The following is a 17460-nucleotide window of genomic DNA, read 5'->3' as shown; positions in this document are numbered from 1 at the left end:
AGGTTCATGAAGCCATTGGTGGTAGATAAGGAGGTGGGGGGAAGCCATGTAGGGAAATCTCTAGGAATGGATCAAAAGCAAAATGAAGAAACATAATACTTCATTTACACTGGTGGGTATAGGATAGTTAATAATTAACATTTGCAGCACGTGGAGATGGTATGTGGGGAACAAAATAACAATGAGGGCTTCTGTGGTCTTGTTCTCTGATGCCTGTGGTTGTGCCTTCAAGACATTTAAAAAAGAAAATTACTCTAATGTTGTTTTGAAGGTCTGTTATTCTAGGGACCATGGGCAGGGCTCCCTTTAGGTAAAGACTGGCCTTTGCTAAGGAAGCTATGGGCCTGGGATGAGACTCCCCGCGAGGCCTGCCCAGGTAGGAATTTATAATCGGACAGTCCTGTGTAGTTACGCTCAGCCACCGAGCTTGTCAGGGCTGCCATGTGGACCCCTGAGCATGTCAGTTTTATTACATAGCCCCTTTTATGTTCACAGAACTTTTAAGAAGTTTTTGACCTTAATAATTAAAAAATAAAATAAAATAAAATAAGAATGTGCCACTGATCAGTTGGTGGTGGTAGGAAAAGTTCAGACATAGAAAAGTCTAAATGGGAAATTAGCAGTTCACTTAATGTAAGAGGATTGGGTGTGAAGTGTGAAAACGAGGCCTTCCCACTGTGATGCTACTAGGTGTCATGCTGAAAAATGGTGGCTTTGCACCTGCAGCAAATCTGTGAGTCTCGGGTTCCTTGTTTGGAAAAATGGGCTGAATGGTATCAGTTATGTACAATCAGAGGGCAGTGGTCAGGGTTAAATGAGATAATGTGTAATGGGTGAAAATATCCATAATCTGTGAAGAACTATGCAATGTAGTCTTGGCATTGGAAGCAGTTAGTAATGGCATTGCTGTTTTATACTTACATGTTGCAGTTAGCTTATCACTCATTTGAAGAAAAGTCTAAATTGACATGAACAAGTAAACCTTTTCAGAAAGAAAAATAGAGTTGCACGTAAAATCTGTATCTGATATGGTTATATTAAACACTTTGGGACAATTAATTGTCTCTTTTCTAGGGTTTAAAAAAATTTATAAATTCCCAATTCTGTGTACTTACTGTAGACATTTTTACACTTTCTTTGTAGCTTGCCTCACCTGTAGTTTCCCAGAAGATAATAGGTCGATCCTCTCGGCTCTCTGAGCAGCCTCAGAGTTGAAACAGTCTCCGCTGGGCACAGGCTCTGTTCTGCAGAAACCCCTAATCCTCTGTTTACCACAACACGAGTCTATTGCCATAGAAATGATAGCTGAGAGCCCAGAGTCAGCATCAATGACTTCACAGCAGGGCCTTGTCAGAGGAGAAGCTGTGCTAACCAGAAGCAGCACCATATGTAAGAATAGAGTAGGCAGTCTGTTACCTTGAAAGAAAGGGTCATTGTCAATGTTAAAATAAAAATGCATGAACGAGCTGCGTTGTTGGGTATGTTGTAGTTAGTTTATTTTCTCTGTAGTGCTGCCTGACTAAAAGTAATAATTTGAAATTTTACATCATTTAATAGTTGGCTTTTCAAATGTCAGCAGTTTCCCTTGATTGCATTTGTTTCTTATTTATTGCAGTAAGAAACAAGCAGATTCTAATTAGTCTTGGTGCACAACTGATATTTCTGTGCTCAAAGATTTTCCTTTTCATGATGCGTTGTTTTTGTTTGTGTGTCTCTTTTGTTCGTTTGTTTTGTCTTGTTTCTATTAACAGAAGAAAGTGAACCTGAGCAAGATAATAAAGGTATTTTTTTCCTTTCTGCACTGCTTTTTAAATGTATGGCTTTATTCAGTTGTTTATTTCTGCTGACCTTATGAACAAATCTAAGTGCCTTATGTAGTAAGGAAATAACAATGTATGGGGAATATTAGTCAGCATTTAATAGAGCATCATTAGATGGGCTGCTTTATTATACTGTGAATAGTCGATAGTATACTTGTTGACTATTTTATTAAGAAAAGATTGAGTCAACAGAAATGTTTAAACTTGGAATTCCAAACTCTGAAAATGCAGACAAAGTGAAAGGACATAAATCAGCATGAAACTATAAATATCACACTGATTGGAATGGAAAGTAACCCTTTGAATAGCCTTTTGGGGAGGGAGGATGTGTTGTGATCTCTGAAGAAATGTGGAAGTGTCAAGGTGCTGGCTTAGGTTTTTATTGTTACTATGTTAAGAGGACAAGTATTATGCAATTTCTCCAAATCAAACCAAATCATACAATTTAAATTAATTTTTAATTGTACACAGATCTATCTATCTATCTATCTATCTATCTATCTATCTATCTATATCTCATTAGGGGAACATATCTAGTGGAAAATGGCTGAAAATTGAGTTTCTTTGGGGAAAAAAAAAAACCTATTGTAGAACGAGAGCTTTCCTTCCAAGAAAGCACCTTTCTTCCTGATTTAGACTTAAATGTTGTGTTGGTCTAACCTAAACTTTTATATTTTTGGATGAAATCAACAAGTTCTCACATAATGTGGCTTTGTTCCAGGAATCAGCTTTAGCTGGTATTACTGAAGCAGCACCTCCTTATCTTACTAATGCAAAGGACGTGTTCAAGATGTGTCCCTGTTTTTAAACATCAAGGTGCTCACAACTAAATTTAGATGAAATCATTTCCCTTGTTCCTGTGTGATTGTTTTTTTTTTAGTTTAGTTTTGTTCGTGTTTGAGTTCACTTTCCTCCTACCAGCTATTTTTTATTTAAATCAAGTAACCTTAAAAACCTCTTTAAGGAAAACTAGAAAATGAGAAAGAAAAGAACAAGAGAAAATAACAGTAAAATCCATGTGAACTCATTATGTCCTCTGAGATAATCACTCAAACAGAATTAATTAGGGACTTAAATATTCCTGCGGTCTTACTCCCTTACCAAGAAAAGAGAGGTAGCTCATCTTAAGCCCAACTGCTCATTAATTTCAGGACTTAAATTTGGATCCTGCCCATTAGGCTTCCATTACACTGCTAGTGCAATTTCAGAGCGAGGAAAGGCCGTCCTTCCTTATTACAGATTCAGATTACCCCTGGCAGTTATCATCAATAATAAAACATATTTGAAAGTGCTTTGAAAAATGGACAGAGAGACAGCAAGACAGGGAGAAAGGGGGAAGAACATGATATGATTATGCTATGAAGAACTTTGGAATCACTTGCTGCTTAAGTCCAGTTTTGAATATAAGATTCTAAACCTACGGTTAGCACTATAAACTAATCCAAAAGAAATTTAAGGCCCAAACTCGTGACTAGATACCATGAGAAACAACCCAGGGATAAATAGATTACCCATGTCTGTTTTCCATGTTGCAGATGAACAATAGAAAAGCAAGTAGCAGAGAGCTCAGAGTGAATTGGAGAATGATGACTAGCATTTATTGAAAGAAGGCTGGGTAATTCTTTTTCTTCAAAAATCCATCGCAAAACAGTTGTAGACATTTTCTAAATCACTAAGTAATGTCATGCCCCTCCTATTAAACAGCTTACCAATGTGACAAAAACACTCCTATATTGTCTTTCATGCAGATAAAGTACAAGTAGGAATACTCAACAGACATATTACTTGATATGAAACATATCACATTACTTTTAAAGTTAATGACCTAGAATGTAATTTCAGCTGTGGCTAACACTAAAATAATGGGAGTTTATTATTGAACTATGACTACATTTATTATTACAGGTGTATTATTATCCATGGAGGTTAGCCTGGCATTTATTTTTAATTGCAACAGGCTTTATTGTTTTCAATGTTTGATAAATGTGGTGGAATTCCTCTCACCAACCCTTTACCTTTTATGCTTAGAACTGGTAACAAATACAGATGGGTATAAAAATAATCAGTGTTGTTGCTGATAAAACTGGACTGAAAAATAGAGTGTTCTATTCCTTCATCTAAGAGTTAGACTCACATAACTTCTGTTTCCTCATCCCCCCCCCCCCCGCCCCTCCCACTCTCCTGCTTTTCACTCTGAGTTGTGGGATGGAAAGCCCTGGCCTGGGGAACTTGTCTCCTGCACGTTAACCCCACACCTTCACTGACTGCAGGGTAGCTGGGAGACAGATGGCACAGAGAGGTCTGAGATAGCCGGAAGATGTACAAGTCCCTTTTCCCAGTCTCACCAATCAGAGGAGTCATTCACTCATTCACTCATTTATTCATTCAATAAATGTGTATGAGTGCCAATCATATACCATGGAGGATCCTGAATCATCTGTCTGTCTGTGTGTCTGTCTGTCTCTCTATCTACCCATTGATCAATCATCTGTTTATCAATCAGCCTGTGTAAATGAACAAAGCAAGCTCTGCTCTTATGATGCTCCCATTCTGTGGGGAGAGACAGCCAAAAGCCAAACAAATCAATAGTTAAGACAGGATGATAAATGCTATGACAAAACATAGACAAGGGTCAAGGTGATGGGTCCAGAAAGCCTTATGATAAAGAGACATTTGAGTTGAAACCCAGGACACATTGGCAACCTTCTTTGAGGGAGGGAAACAGGCAGGAAGGGTGGAAGCTATCTTTCAGGACTGTGAAAAAGGAGAAGTTTCTGTTTTACCTTTTGGCAAGAATGTGGAAGTACATGAGTGACCGGCTTCTCTTTAATTCCTGATTTTTCATTCTCTTAACTCACTAGACTTAACGATGAAACTTGAAGGAGGAGACCAGCAGTTTGTTAGCACGTTTGTAAAGCCACATGCAATGCCAATAGTCCTCCTTTAAGTACCCTCCTGTGCCCCACTGGACCTCCCTGAAGGTTCTAATATGGGACAGAGCAGTATATTAATTAAATTAACTCTGAGGCCACATTGAAGTCTAGAATGATAATTGACTATTTTATTCACCATCTCACTTTATGCTTAGCTGTGTTGTGCAATATGGATCATCAGAGGTTTTGCAATGACCCCGAGCGACATTCCAAATAATGTAATACCAGCTGAAAGGGGGAAAAAAAGGAACTGCAAATTACAACAAAATAAACCCTCCCTTGTTACTAAATTTCCAGGAAGAATTTAAGGTCCCCAAATGACAACTCGTGTCTTTATAAATTAAACAGAAAGTCATGTAGATTCCATTCTTCCATAATTTCTTATCCTTCTCATCTTCAGCCAGAAGGCTCTAATTCAAGTTCAAGGGTACAGTCAGTGTTATGTTCAGCAGCTGCTACGTACACTTCCATAGCACCTATTGGATTGAAATAATCCCACTCTCAGTCACTCAAGGATCCTGCTTTCTTTCAGATTCTCAGAGGAAATGGGACCCATAAAATAATTATTGTAGTAGTTGCACTCCCCCAAAATTTAAGACATACATGGACAGCCACAACACCTGCAAGAGTTATTTCACCCAAATGATGAACATGGTATCAAGAATGTTGTGCAATCTAGGTCTCCATTATTGTTGCAAAAAAACATTAGAAAAGACAAGATTACGTGGACTCACCCTTGCTAGGATGCCAGTTAGCCTGTGTTAGTTTTCAAGTGTTTGCAGCCTGTGAACTTGAGCTACATTGAGAGAAATCTCCTATCAGGTGCTCAGAAGGGTCACCACGTTGGTCGCTCTGGCAGAGATGTGCACTGCCTCCTAGCTGGCTTGTCTTCTTGAGAAATTTAGAATTTCCAGTGGGGTCAGCCTCTGTCATCTAATCTCAACTGACACTTCTTTGGATCCATCCAGCACATTTGCAACTTTTTATTTACCATTTCCCCTTTGAGCCTTCTTGTTCTGGAACTTCAGGGGAGGTGCAGCATTCACCCCCTCTTTTACGAAAGCATTTTTAGCCCTGACTATCAGGACTGGCTCCATAATCTGTGAATCAGAATGTGAATGGCAATTCAGGGACCCCTCCTTCAAAAAGCACTAATAATTGCAAGACATGGACAGCGGAAGACAAGCCACACAGGGGCCCTGTAAGCACGGTGCCCTGCGGGGCAGCACAGGTCGCCTGCTCCTGCAGCTCACCCTCTGACCGCAGTAGTGACTGCCACTCCTTTTGTTATGGAATTTTTCAGGCTGCAAGTGTTGCCTGCAGGGGAAAATTTTCACCGAGTCTCACATGTTAGCTCAACTTAGAATCATCGCCGTCAAGTTTTGATCTAAAATGGTTGTGGACATTTCTGAAGCTCTTTGAACCAATACCTCTGCCAAATGTTTCTCCTCAGGAATGTACCTTCCTGCAGGTTTTAGGTTTTCTAAAACTTATGCTCTTTCAGTGGCAGAAGAACTATGTCCCATCACATGTTATTTTGGAGCCGTGGGGCAGGCTCTGTTACCGTTATTTAAAATTTCATGTTATTATAAAACTGTCAATCTTACAAAAAAGGTAGGTACAATAATATAGTAAATTCCCAAGCTCTTATTACTCAACAGCAACAGTTGATCAATAGTCTATCATCCTAGTTTCATCTACCCCACTATGTTATTGCTGCTGATTTATTTTAAAGCAAATCTCAGACATTAATTCAATCCATCCACATGTACTGTAATGTAAGGACTTTTTTTTTTCAACATAATCACATTACCATTTTCATTACCGCACCCATTCCCAGTTAGTACTAATTTCTTAATGACATTTATTGCCAGGATAGTACAATATTTATCTTATTGTCTCAAAAAATATCTTTTTACATCTGAATTATGGAAAATAATCCAAACAAGACCTATGCATTATATGTGGGGTTATGGCTCATGAGTCTTTTTCAGTCTATAGTACCTCTTTCTATTTTTTTATTCATTTGTTGAGGAGAATAAATAATTTGCTTTGCTGAATCTTCCATATTATGGATTTGATTGAATTGTATCCTCACTGAATTATTTAACATGTTTGTCAACCCTCTATTTTGTGTAGGTTGATAATTAGACCACAGGCTCACTTTGGGGTTATTTGTGGGGGAAGAAGGGGGAGATTCAGCTGCATTTTAAACATTTGGCCCACTTTTTTTTTTTAAACCTCTTGTTCCCTTGATCTTGACACCTTTCTTGCTTTCCCCTTCTGATTTTTGGGCCCAACATTTGTTGATTTGTTGAAATCTAGCATGTTGTTCTAGATTTCATCAGAGTCCTCTATACCAAGAAATATGAAGTCGAATTAATCTGAACCTGCAAATCTGAAATTAGAAACTGCAAGAGGAATTCTGTTTTCAAACAAATTGTATCTTCCTTTATCTCTTTGAATTAGTAATTCTTTTTAAGAGGTATTTAAAAATAAGGCCAACTTCTAACATAGCTTTGAGCTTGATCCATCATTGTTCTGTACATCTCCTGTCTAGTATCTATTATTTCCCTGTACTTTCCTTTAGAAACCAAACTCTACAAATTTCAATTAATAAGAAAAACTAAGCTTTAAAGCATTGTGTTCTTTGGGGTTTCATAATCTAATATTATGTTCTATACTTAAGTCCTGGAAAACAAAAGGCAAGGGCATAACATACTATATTCACAATATAAAAGGCAATTTAAAAGATTCCATATGTTTTAAAGAGCACTGGATTTGAGCTCAAAAGACTTGCGTTGAGGTTTCTCATTCATGAGTTTTATTACCTTGGGAAAGCAACTTAAATTAACTGGGATTTAGTTTCTATATCCATTTAAAAACAGCAGGAATCCTGTGGATCTCTGAAGCTCTTCCAAGTTTAGTGATTCTGTGATTCTAAGTATCCTTCAATGTCTCGTTCCTTCTGAGCCTCATCTCCACCCTTTAGTTACAGGTAAAATTTCTTCTCACATCAAAAGAACTTCTTTTTATCTAATCAGATGGGAGGGATTCAGCCTCAGAAAGGAACACAAATTACTCATTTTTCTATTCACACTTTGCCTAAAACATTTCTTTTCCTTTTTGGCCCCGTATGCTCATTTCATACTCTGAAAAGTTTGACAGATTTTGTCTGTCCTCCCAGTATGATATGGCTGAAGGGGTAAAATATTAATTAATTATTCATTCATTCAATTAAATATTATTACTTTGGTCAGGCACTCTTCTAGGTCCTGAATGAAATAGGCAAAGTTTTTGGTTATTGAGAACCCCCCATCTGTTGGGGAGTAGGGAAGCAGACAATAGATAAAAATAAATAATTTCTGATAGTGGTAAGGTCTGTAAAGAAAATAAAATGGGATAATGAAAAAGGGACTGGGATGAGGGTTATACTTTATCTTGGGTGGCTGAGGGGGGCCTTTCTGAGAAAATGACACTCAAACAGAGACTTGGATGGTACGAGGAACCTGCCACCTGAAGACTTGGGGCCTGAGCGCTCCGGGCCAGAGGCCAGCGTCGGCAGGCGCTGACGACGGCAGCGAGCTTGGCGCCCCCTGGAGCGCTGAGACATGGAGGGTCATCGCATAAGCGGCTTAGAGAGTATTGCATTTGGTGTAATCTTTATGATGCAGGGAACATGGGAGGATTTTACACAGGAGAACATGATCTGATTTGCATTTTTGGAAGGCAAGACTAGCTTGACCATCCCATGTATGAGCGTCACTCACTACTTCTGTTTTCCCAACAGTTATTGCCAGAATTCTGCGGGCTCCTGAATCCCACAATGTCACCTTTGGCTCCTTTGTGACCCTGCGTTGTACAGCAACAGGCATCCCTGTCCCTACCATCACCTGGATTGAAAACGGAAATACTGTGAGTGCCATCTGTGTGTGGGGACTTGTCTGGGGAAGAATCATGGGTGGTAAATTTCAGGACAGACCACATATTTGTAGAGTTACCCTGATCTCCCGGTGGTCCCACCTGCACCTCCATTTTTCAAAGCCTTCCCATATTTTCATCGTAGGAGTTACCGCCATCGAAACTGAACGCCATATATTTACATCTTTGCTTGTATCATGTGGAATAGTAGAAAATCAAATTTCTTTCTTTATGCGTTTACATACAAAGGAAGTGTTAGTGATCCCTTTTCACACAAGTAAAAGGATTTTCACAAAAGTCATCATTTAAGAATTAGTTCACTGACCTGGCTGGTGTGGCTCAGTGGATTGAGTGCCAACCTGTGAGCAGAAAGGTTGCCAGTTCAGTTCTTGGTCAGGGCACATGCCTGGGTAGCAGGCCAGGTCCCTAGTTGGGGTCCGTGTGAGAGGCAACTGACCATGTATCTCTTGTGCATGGATGTTTCTCTCCCTTTCTTCCTCTCTCTCTAAAAGTAAATAAATAAAATCTTTTTTAAAATATTGGGTTAAAATTTTTTTTTGAAAAAATAATTAGTTCACTGCTGGAAACTGCTTTGATGAAACTAATTCAGGATTAGAACCTGTATCTGTCAGGTCAACATTATTTTCTTCAATTCTTATACTGGTTATAAAAATAAAATATATTAAGTAATCACTATAAGTTGGGCCTTTTCCTAAGCACTTGATGCATCAGTATTCATTTATTTATTCTACATTTATGTATTGAGCATCTTCTGGGCACCTGGCACTATTCTAGGCACCATGGATACAGGAGCAAAAAAAAAACCAGGTGAAGTTCCTGCCCTCAAAAAACTTACATCCTGATGGGAAAAGACAAACTATAAAATAAAACAAATAGGAGAATGTATATTCTGTGTGGAGAGTGCCAAATGCTGTGGAGAAAAAGAAAGCAGGAAAATGAGACAGAAATTGCAACCTTAGGAGAAAGATTGCATCTCCAATAGAGTGGTCAGGGAAGTCTCATTACGATGAAGACATTTGAGCTAAGATCTAAAGGAGCTGAAGGAAGAGGCTATAGGGATAACAGAGGAAGAAAGCTGGGGAAAGTCTCTGAGAAAAGGGTACACATGGTATGGGAGAAAAACAGCAGTTACATTGGTTTGGCTAGAGGTGAGTGAGCAAAAAGGAAAGGGTGTATTTAGGGGCTATGGATCATATATCCTTGTGTAGATGACCGTAACAACTTTGGCTTTTATTGGAGCTGGAGGTCTGTTTCTGTTGTCTGTTTTCCTGCTGACTTCTGTTCATTGTGTTTTGTTTTATTGTGTGCCTAGTTCTCTTTGACTACCTAGTGTTTATTATTTTGTTAAGAAAAAAAGTCAAGTTTCAGCTACTTAGTTATTAGTTTTTTTAATCAATAAAATCCCATCTCTTTATATCTTTCAGAAACAGCTGAAAATTTCTGGTCCTTTGATTATGGTACTCTTCCACTTGTCTATGGATTTGATTTTCATAATTTTAGATTTTATTTCTCTTTTGGGAATTCAGGTAGAAAAAGAAGAGTTTAACTTGTAGACTAAGATTAGAATTGGAACTCAGGTGTTAAATAAGCATGATTTGCATGTAATACAACCTTATCGAATACTTTCTTTGCCATTTTAAGTTTATTCAATAGGACAAGTTTTCCTCTGCCCCCCCACCCCCCGCCCCACTGAGGCTTGCTTCAAACAGACTTGGTGATTTTTTCTTGTCACTTTTTGGTCATTTAAATACATTAACCCTAACCCAATTCAGTCATTTTAAGTGTCTAACCCTAAGTAACAACCAGAGCCTCCAAGTGCATTCGCAGGTGAGGCCTCTCCCTTCCTCCCTTTCTCAGGACTCTTGCTGGTGCGCTACCTGCCTTCCATAGGGACTTCTTGGTTGGCTTCTTAGCTTGGACTCATTCATTCTTCCCTCACTTCCTAACTGCTATTTGTGTACACATTTGGGGTGGGAATAAAGGAGGAGTAGTCATTAGAGTGGAAAAGTTCTAGTTTAATTGACTCTTTTAAGCTTGCTTTACAACTCTGTGCCTGATGAGTACTTAAAACTGATTCTTCAGAAACCAGGGAATACTCACAATGCCACCAGTGACACATTTTCCTCAGGATAAGGATCTCTCTCTTATCCCCCAATTTGTTAGTTGATTTAAAGTCTCTCTGAAGTTTCTTTTGGAAGAATTGAAAATGACTCCAGCTCACATCTTCTATAAAACCTTTGTATCTATAAACTTTTGGGTCCAGACCACTGAACAGAGCTCCTTCTTCTTTGTTCCTTCCATTGAAGCCTCTAGGTAGCCTGACTCTGCCTCTTAGACTTTACAGGTGAGAATTAGACATGTGTCTGCTGTGACAAAAAAGTGTGTGTGTGTCAGGGTCCCCAAGATCCCGCTCAAATTTAACAATTCACTAGAAAGACAGACCTCAGATAAGCTATTACACTTGTTCGTGGTTCTAGTTTATTACAATAAAAGGAGACAGGCTACAATCAGTGAAGGGTAATCAGCTGTCCTCTCCCAGTGGAGTTGCATGGAGTGTGCTTAATTCTCCCAGCAATGATGTGTGACAACATGTACAAATGATCATACCAGGGAAGCTCACTCAAGCTTTGGTGTCCAGAATTTTTACTGAGGCTTAGTTACGTAGGCACGGAGGGCTCACATGTCTGATTTTAGCTCATCTTCAGCCCCTCCAAAGGTCAACCAGAGAGAGCAGGGCCTAAGATCCCTGTGAACAGACAGAGATACTCATCACAATTTACTTTGTAAACATGAACTCTCTAGCATGGCTCAAGATCTCAGGTATACAAACACATACTTATCAGGCAGGATAGTCCAAGGGATAAAGTTATCCCTCAGGAGTCAGCCAAAGGCCAGTTCTTTCTTTCAAAGAGGCAGGGTTTAAGCATCTCAAACCCACTGATTAATCTTTATGACTCAGCAGGGGACATGTATCAACTCTCTAGGTGGACCCATTGAGGACCCTCTCTCATGCCTTAAGGAGATGGGGTTGCATGTTCAATCCAGTCCTTTGGGTGGGGTGAGGACGGCTCTCAATATAGCCAAACAACTCAAACCTTGGTCAATCATCTAAGGGGTTCTCAGCTATTTTCATTTTTCGTGTTTTCAGGCATAGTCCCTGTCCAACTTTTTGGTATCTTGGAGGTAGTGTCCACATATTATCATATTAGAACATATTAATGATAGCATTTTAAAGTCCAAGGAGTGTTCCAAATGAGGAGAAAAAAGAAAAAGAGAAAAAGGAGAGGAAAGGAAAGAGAAGAACTAGGACACTGGACTGCAAAAAAAAAAAAAAAAAAAAAAGCAAAAAAAGAAAAGAAAGAAAGAAAGAAAGAAAAAAGAAAGAAAGGAAGGAAGGAAGGAAAGGGCAGGAGGTGTGAGGAAAACAAAGTGTGTCAATGTGTGAAATTTGGGTTGTAAACCAGGAAAAAGATGCCAAATTCTAAGGCTACCCCATTTAATGAAGAATATCATCTTGCTGTAGCACTCTCTAAAGCTGATGACTTATTTATTATATATTTTAACTATTGTTTCTGTTACACATTTTTTTTTCTTTTCTGGTACTTGAACCGAACACTTTTCTCCTAATTTGTCTTAAAATTGGTTGTTCTTATCTAATTGCCTACCATCCATCTTTTCAAAATAAAGTAAGTAAATGAATGTCATTTTATAAGCTTGTAACTTGAAGTATGCTAGAATGAGAATTAGGTGGACAGTTAGAAGACCTAAGTTGTAAATGCTTCTCTCCAGCTAATGTAATTTTAGGGGAGTCCATTTACCTCTCAGTTGCAAAAGATGATCCCCAATGTGACATTAGAGCTAAAGTGCTCTAATTTTGTTAAGTTATAATAAAGTAATTTGTAGTCCTGTTCTTCCTTAGCTCTCTAATGAAATCTCAAGTGTCATTTAAAACTTGAATCTTATTTGGCACTACATTTTGTGGCTTTTCCCAGGCAGTTGTTATAATTGTCTTAAGCCTCTCAAGTAGGGTAAAGACATGCTGTAAGAAAACTGGGGCAGGGCTGATGATAGTTTGTCTTACTCCATGAAAACAGTAATAAGGGAAAGAGATATGCTTTTAAAAATATTCAGCGTTTTCAAAAAGGCTCTATTAGTTTTGAACTGGGCAATGTATGATTATATTTTTTGGAGTTGAGAGTAATTTAAAAAGTTGGATGGTTTGAGTTAGTTTTGGTCTTACTGCAACCTCAACTTAATCATTCAAGATGAGATTCACAAAAAAAAAAACAACAACAAAAAACAGAAGACAAAATAGATCTATTGCCTTAGATTCGAAACCAGGGATAAAACAACTAATAGTGACTTTCTTGCAGGAAGAAAGCAAAGTACATCTGCAGTTCTTATGGTCAGAGAGAGTGTGGCTCTTACAGCCAAGTTTTGTTCTTGGTGATACTCTCCAAGTCCAAATGGAAGTCAAGATGACTTTGCCTGTGCTGGTGCAGATCACAGGAAATGGAGACAATGTCAGGCCTTAAATGTGGTACAAGTAGCAAACCAGAAAGTCGAAGGAGAACAGGGAAGAGCCCATAGGCCTGATATCATTTTGGGTGGACTGAACAAAGATGAACGCAGACCTGGGAGCTAGTTGGCACAGAATAAATAAAACAGTGTACGAATTGTGGCTCTACTAACTGCGAGTCAGTGAGCTATCTTCACCAACACACTACTAAGTACAGTGGGTGCCCTAATAGTTGTCAATGTCCCTTCTTTCCCCTTCTGTGACCACACCAATAGACTAACACTCGGAACAGTTAGAGTCAAAGAACAAGGGAAAGGCGAGAAATGTGCCCCAAAGTGACCAAGAATCGTTTTGCTTGTTCTTTTCTTTTCTGTGGATGTGTCATTTATTTTTTATGAAAATTTGTAATCTTATGTGAACTTCAGAGTGAATGGTAATATGTAATATTCCTCTTGTTTTACAACATTAGAAATAAGGAGTTTGATATGGAGGAGCAGAGCTTACTTTTCTAAAAGAAAATATCTTCGTGTTGTGATAGCAAGATTTATTTAAAGTTATAATATCTCTATTATTTTGGAATTCAATAAAAATGTAGTAAAGTCATATTCATCTTGCTTTGATTGATATAGTTCCTAAAATGTTTTAAAAGTTGAATCATTTTAATTTATTAGAAGAATTTTTTCAAATAAATAGCCAAATCAACTGTATTGATTTGTGTTTTTAAATTTTCTTAAAGGACGCTGGATGATGTGGTTCAGTGGATTGAGTATCAGCCTGCAAACCAAAGAGTTGCTGGTTCGATTCCCAGTCAGGGCACATGCCTGGGTTGCAGGCCTGGTCCCCAGTAGGGGGGCACACGAGAGGCAACCTCACATTGATGTTTCTCTCCCTCTCTGTCTCCCTCTCTTCCCTTCTGTCTAAAAATAAATAAATAAAATCTTAAAAAATAAAAATAAAAAAATGTAAAAGTTTAAAAGAATTTCTTAAAGGGAGGCTCACCTATGTTTTACACATTTTTTTAAGGGGCAATATTTTAGGACATGAACTTTGAAGTCATCTTATCCTACTACCTGTGTAAATCAAAATAACTACATATATCAATTTTTGTGGAATATTTTATCAGCCAGCTTGAAACATTATGGAAATGTTTCTCGATCTATTTTTCCTTTTTTTAATGATGCATAGACAGGCATTATTACAAGACCTGGAACATGGACCCACTGAGCCATACCCACTCTATCATTTTCACGAGGTATGTCCAGCTACCTGGAACTATATGCAGAGCAAGGCCATCAAGGCCAGAATACCTCTCAAGGGTCAACCTGTGCTAAGGTCAAATCATGAAGAAGCTATGAGATTATTCAGCATGGGGGGTAGATTCTCTCAAAACAACATTAATATTTTAATGATATATTAAAAATGTCCCACAGGTCTATACCACTTTGCCACCTTGAAAAAGGTTTCACATCCATTTTCTCAGGTGTGAGCTATTATTCCTATTGAACAGAGCTTCTTGTTCGCCTTCTTTTGAGGTCACTCTCCCAGAAAGAGACACCACACATGGAGCAGAGAGCTGTTTATCCAGCTTCTTCAGGCCAGAGTGCCTGGGTGACTTGGAGAAAATAGTGTGTTTACTATAAACACCAGATATAGTCACGTCAATTAAGGTCTTGGTTTTACCCACCACATACCTTGGTCAAAACTCAGAGTAATAATCTGAACTCATCCCTTTGATCTTTTAAACCTGAAGGGCAAAAAGATTGAAATGGAGGGCCAGGGGTTGTTTTTACTTTTAGGTCATCAAAAATACTAAACTGTTGGTCAGGAAGATCCATGAAGAAAGAAAAACAGATTCAAACCATGACTAACGAGGCCTGCTGTGCATGAGTCACAAGCTGGATCGCTCCGGCTGTCTGCGAAGAGGAGGAACTGCGTTTAGGAGCCACATCGTAATCAAGCAATGAGCCTCATAACTTGTTGGTTTATTCGCTGAACCATTTCAACACCTGGATGAAGTCCAGGAGAGGGGAGGTCAGGCAGTTTAGAAATCACTTATTTTTCCTACCAAGAATGTTTTCGGTGACCTTGAGAAGGTGTTTGGGGATGACTTTCTTAGGTGTGAACATGAAAATAGTTGGCGTTTCATCAGCACTGGGGGATTACTCATTTCTGGGTTGTTCCCAAAGCATTGCACTTCCTGAAAAAGGGGACTAACTCTGCAGAGGAAGGTAACTGTTCTACAGATTTCACCCTTACAAACTAGAAAGAGATTATGTTTATAGGCAAAACATCCTTATAGCAGACAGCATGCTGACTGAGCATAGAGGTCTTTAGATTTGTATTCTCATTTTTGCTTTGCATGAAAATTCAGGGAAAATCCAAAATTGTGTTTCAAGTTGTTCAGTCATTTTGATCTAACTTGGACAGTCAAATTGATAAGAGGTTGTACTCCTGATAAATAAGTGATGAATTTGACTTGAATTCCCAACTAAATGCACGTTCCTTAAAGATCCTTTGCTCACTGCCTTGTCAATTTCTCATAGCATCGAGACTGCTTATCAGGGGAAAATGCCACAATACTTGATCTGACCTGGGAAGTTTCCCCTGTTAAGGTAAATTGATGTCCACAGGAATAGTTTTTATCATAAAGATGGGCACTAGTCATACAGGTAGACAGCAAAGAGACAAAGAAGCTAACTGGGCAAACGTTCTGTAGCCATCAGACACAGGGTGCTTGGCTCCAGGGCCCGTCAGCCACCTGGCTGCAGGAGAAAGAAAGCTGGTCTCACTCCATGGCTTTCCTCCCCCTCTCTAGTCTGTCCGACTGTGAAAATCCTCCCTCAGGCATAACAGGAAAATAACTGGCTCCGAATTTCTCATTCCCAGCCCCTCTCCCTTCTACGTAGGACAGAGAGATCTCTACTGAGGCCCGTGGAATCCACGTCTACCCCTCCCAGATAATGTCAAAGCAAACCTAAGTCTGATTCCCTCCCTCAAACTGTCATTTTCCCCTCATAGAAGCAGTGACAGTTAAAGAGTAATTTTGAAAAAGATGGCGTATTGCTGAAGAAAAGAGTAAATTGACATTTTTAAAAATGCTACCATCTTCATAATGACATTTAAGTCACACGTTTGTTTTGTTCGTGGTTGGTTGATTTTGAAATTATTTTTACTGTTCTTGTTTTCTAATGACTCTTGTTCTACTTGTAGGACTGGGAAAGGCACTATAACAGTGATTAAAAGCACAAGATTTGGGGTCAAAGAAACTAGGATACAAATTCTACCTCTGTAACATAGAATATGCTGGGCAGCTGTCCTTACCACAGAGTTGGCATGATGATGTTAATAATTAAGCACTTGCATATATAAACCCCTCAATTATGTGCTAATATTGCAGTGATATCCTGCCCCTTCCAGGACATTTGATTTTCTGACTTAAGTAGCATGGCACAACATATGTCATGGCTCAGAAAAAGAATCAGCTTCACAAACATTTTTCTTGGTAGCCATCCGCCTATCTGATGTGCCTCTGTGGGGAACTGAACAGAAGTTATGAAAATAAGTCCAAAAATACCACCTCGCGTTCTTAACTATCTTTATCTTCAAAAGATAGAGAATACCTCTTGGGGGATATTCTCACACAGTATATCTTTCCTACATGGCATTGGTTATCTATTGCTATATCACAATCATCCCAAAGCAGAGTGGCTTAAAACAATAACCATTGATTAATACTCACGAGTCTGTGAGTCAACTGGGTAGTTTTGTCGATTTGGACCAGAATTATCTGATCTTGTCTGATCTAGCTCCTGTGATTAGCAGGGAAACTGGGTGCTGGTTGGTCTTGAATGGGTTTATCATATATCAGGTGATTATTGTTGGCTGGAACAGCAGGATAACCTGGGCATTGTGTGTGCCTCATCCTCTAGTAGGCTAGCTCTGGCTTGTTCATAGAAGGTCAGAGGTTCCAAGGGCAACAAGATAGCAAGCCACAATGAATAAGAACTTTACAAATCTCTCTGTGTTTTTAAGCTGTGTCACAAGGCCAGTCTAGGTTCAAGCATGGAGAAAAATGCTACCTTTTGAGGGAAGAGCTACAAATTCACGCTGCAAGCTCATGAGCACAGAGACATAAAATTTTTTGGCTATTTTTGCCGTCTACCACATGCCTTTTGATCATATTACTAATCCTTTTTCTTTCAAGTCTACAGATTTAGCAAATTAGGAAATCCTTGAACTGCTTCTA

At 38.8% G+C, this 17460-nt stretch overlaps 1 protein-coding gene across 3 annotated transcripts in view; it reads left to right on the top strand.

Annotated features, from left to right (window-relative positions):
- MUSK (muscle associated receptor tyrosine kinase) overlaps positions 1–17460 on the top strand; it is an 82052-nt gene that overhangs the window by 31939 nt on the left and 32653 nt on the right. For 2 of the 3 annotated variants that reach the window (XM_054584534.1, XM_054584533.1), the window contains 2 exons: positions 1752–1781; positions 8544–8668. In XM_054584534.1, the coding sequence (XP_054440509.1) occupies positions 1752–1781; positions 8544–8668 (155 nt within the window). The remainder of the gene's footprint in view (positions 1–1751; positions 1782–8543; positions 8669–17460) is intronic. The other variant, XM_054584535.1, reaches the window with a different exon arrangement.

The sequence above is a fragment of the Pteronotus mesoamericanus genome, unplaced genomic scaffold (assembly GCF_021234165.1).
Source record: "Pteronotus mesoamericanus isolate MK-2021 breed Mesoamerican mustached bat unplaced genomic scaffold, CSHL_Meso_final contig_78, whole genome shotgun sequence".
Lineage (NCBI taxonomy): Eukaryota > Metazoa > Chordata > Mammalia > Chiroptera > Mormoopidae > Pteronotus > Pteronotus mesoamericanus.
This window is presented reverse-complemented; position numbering and strand designations above follow the sequence as displayed.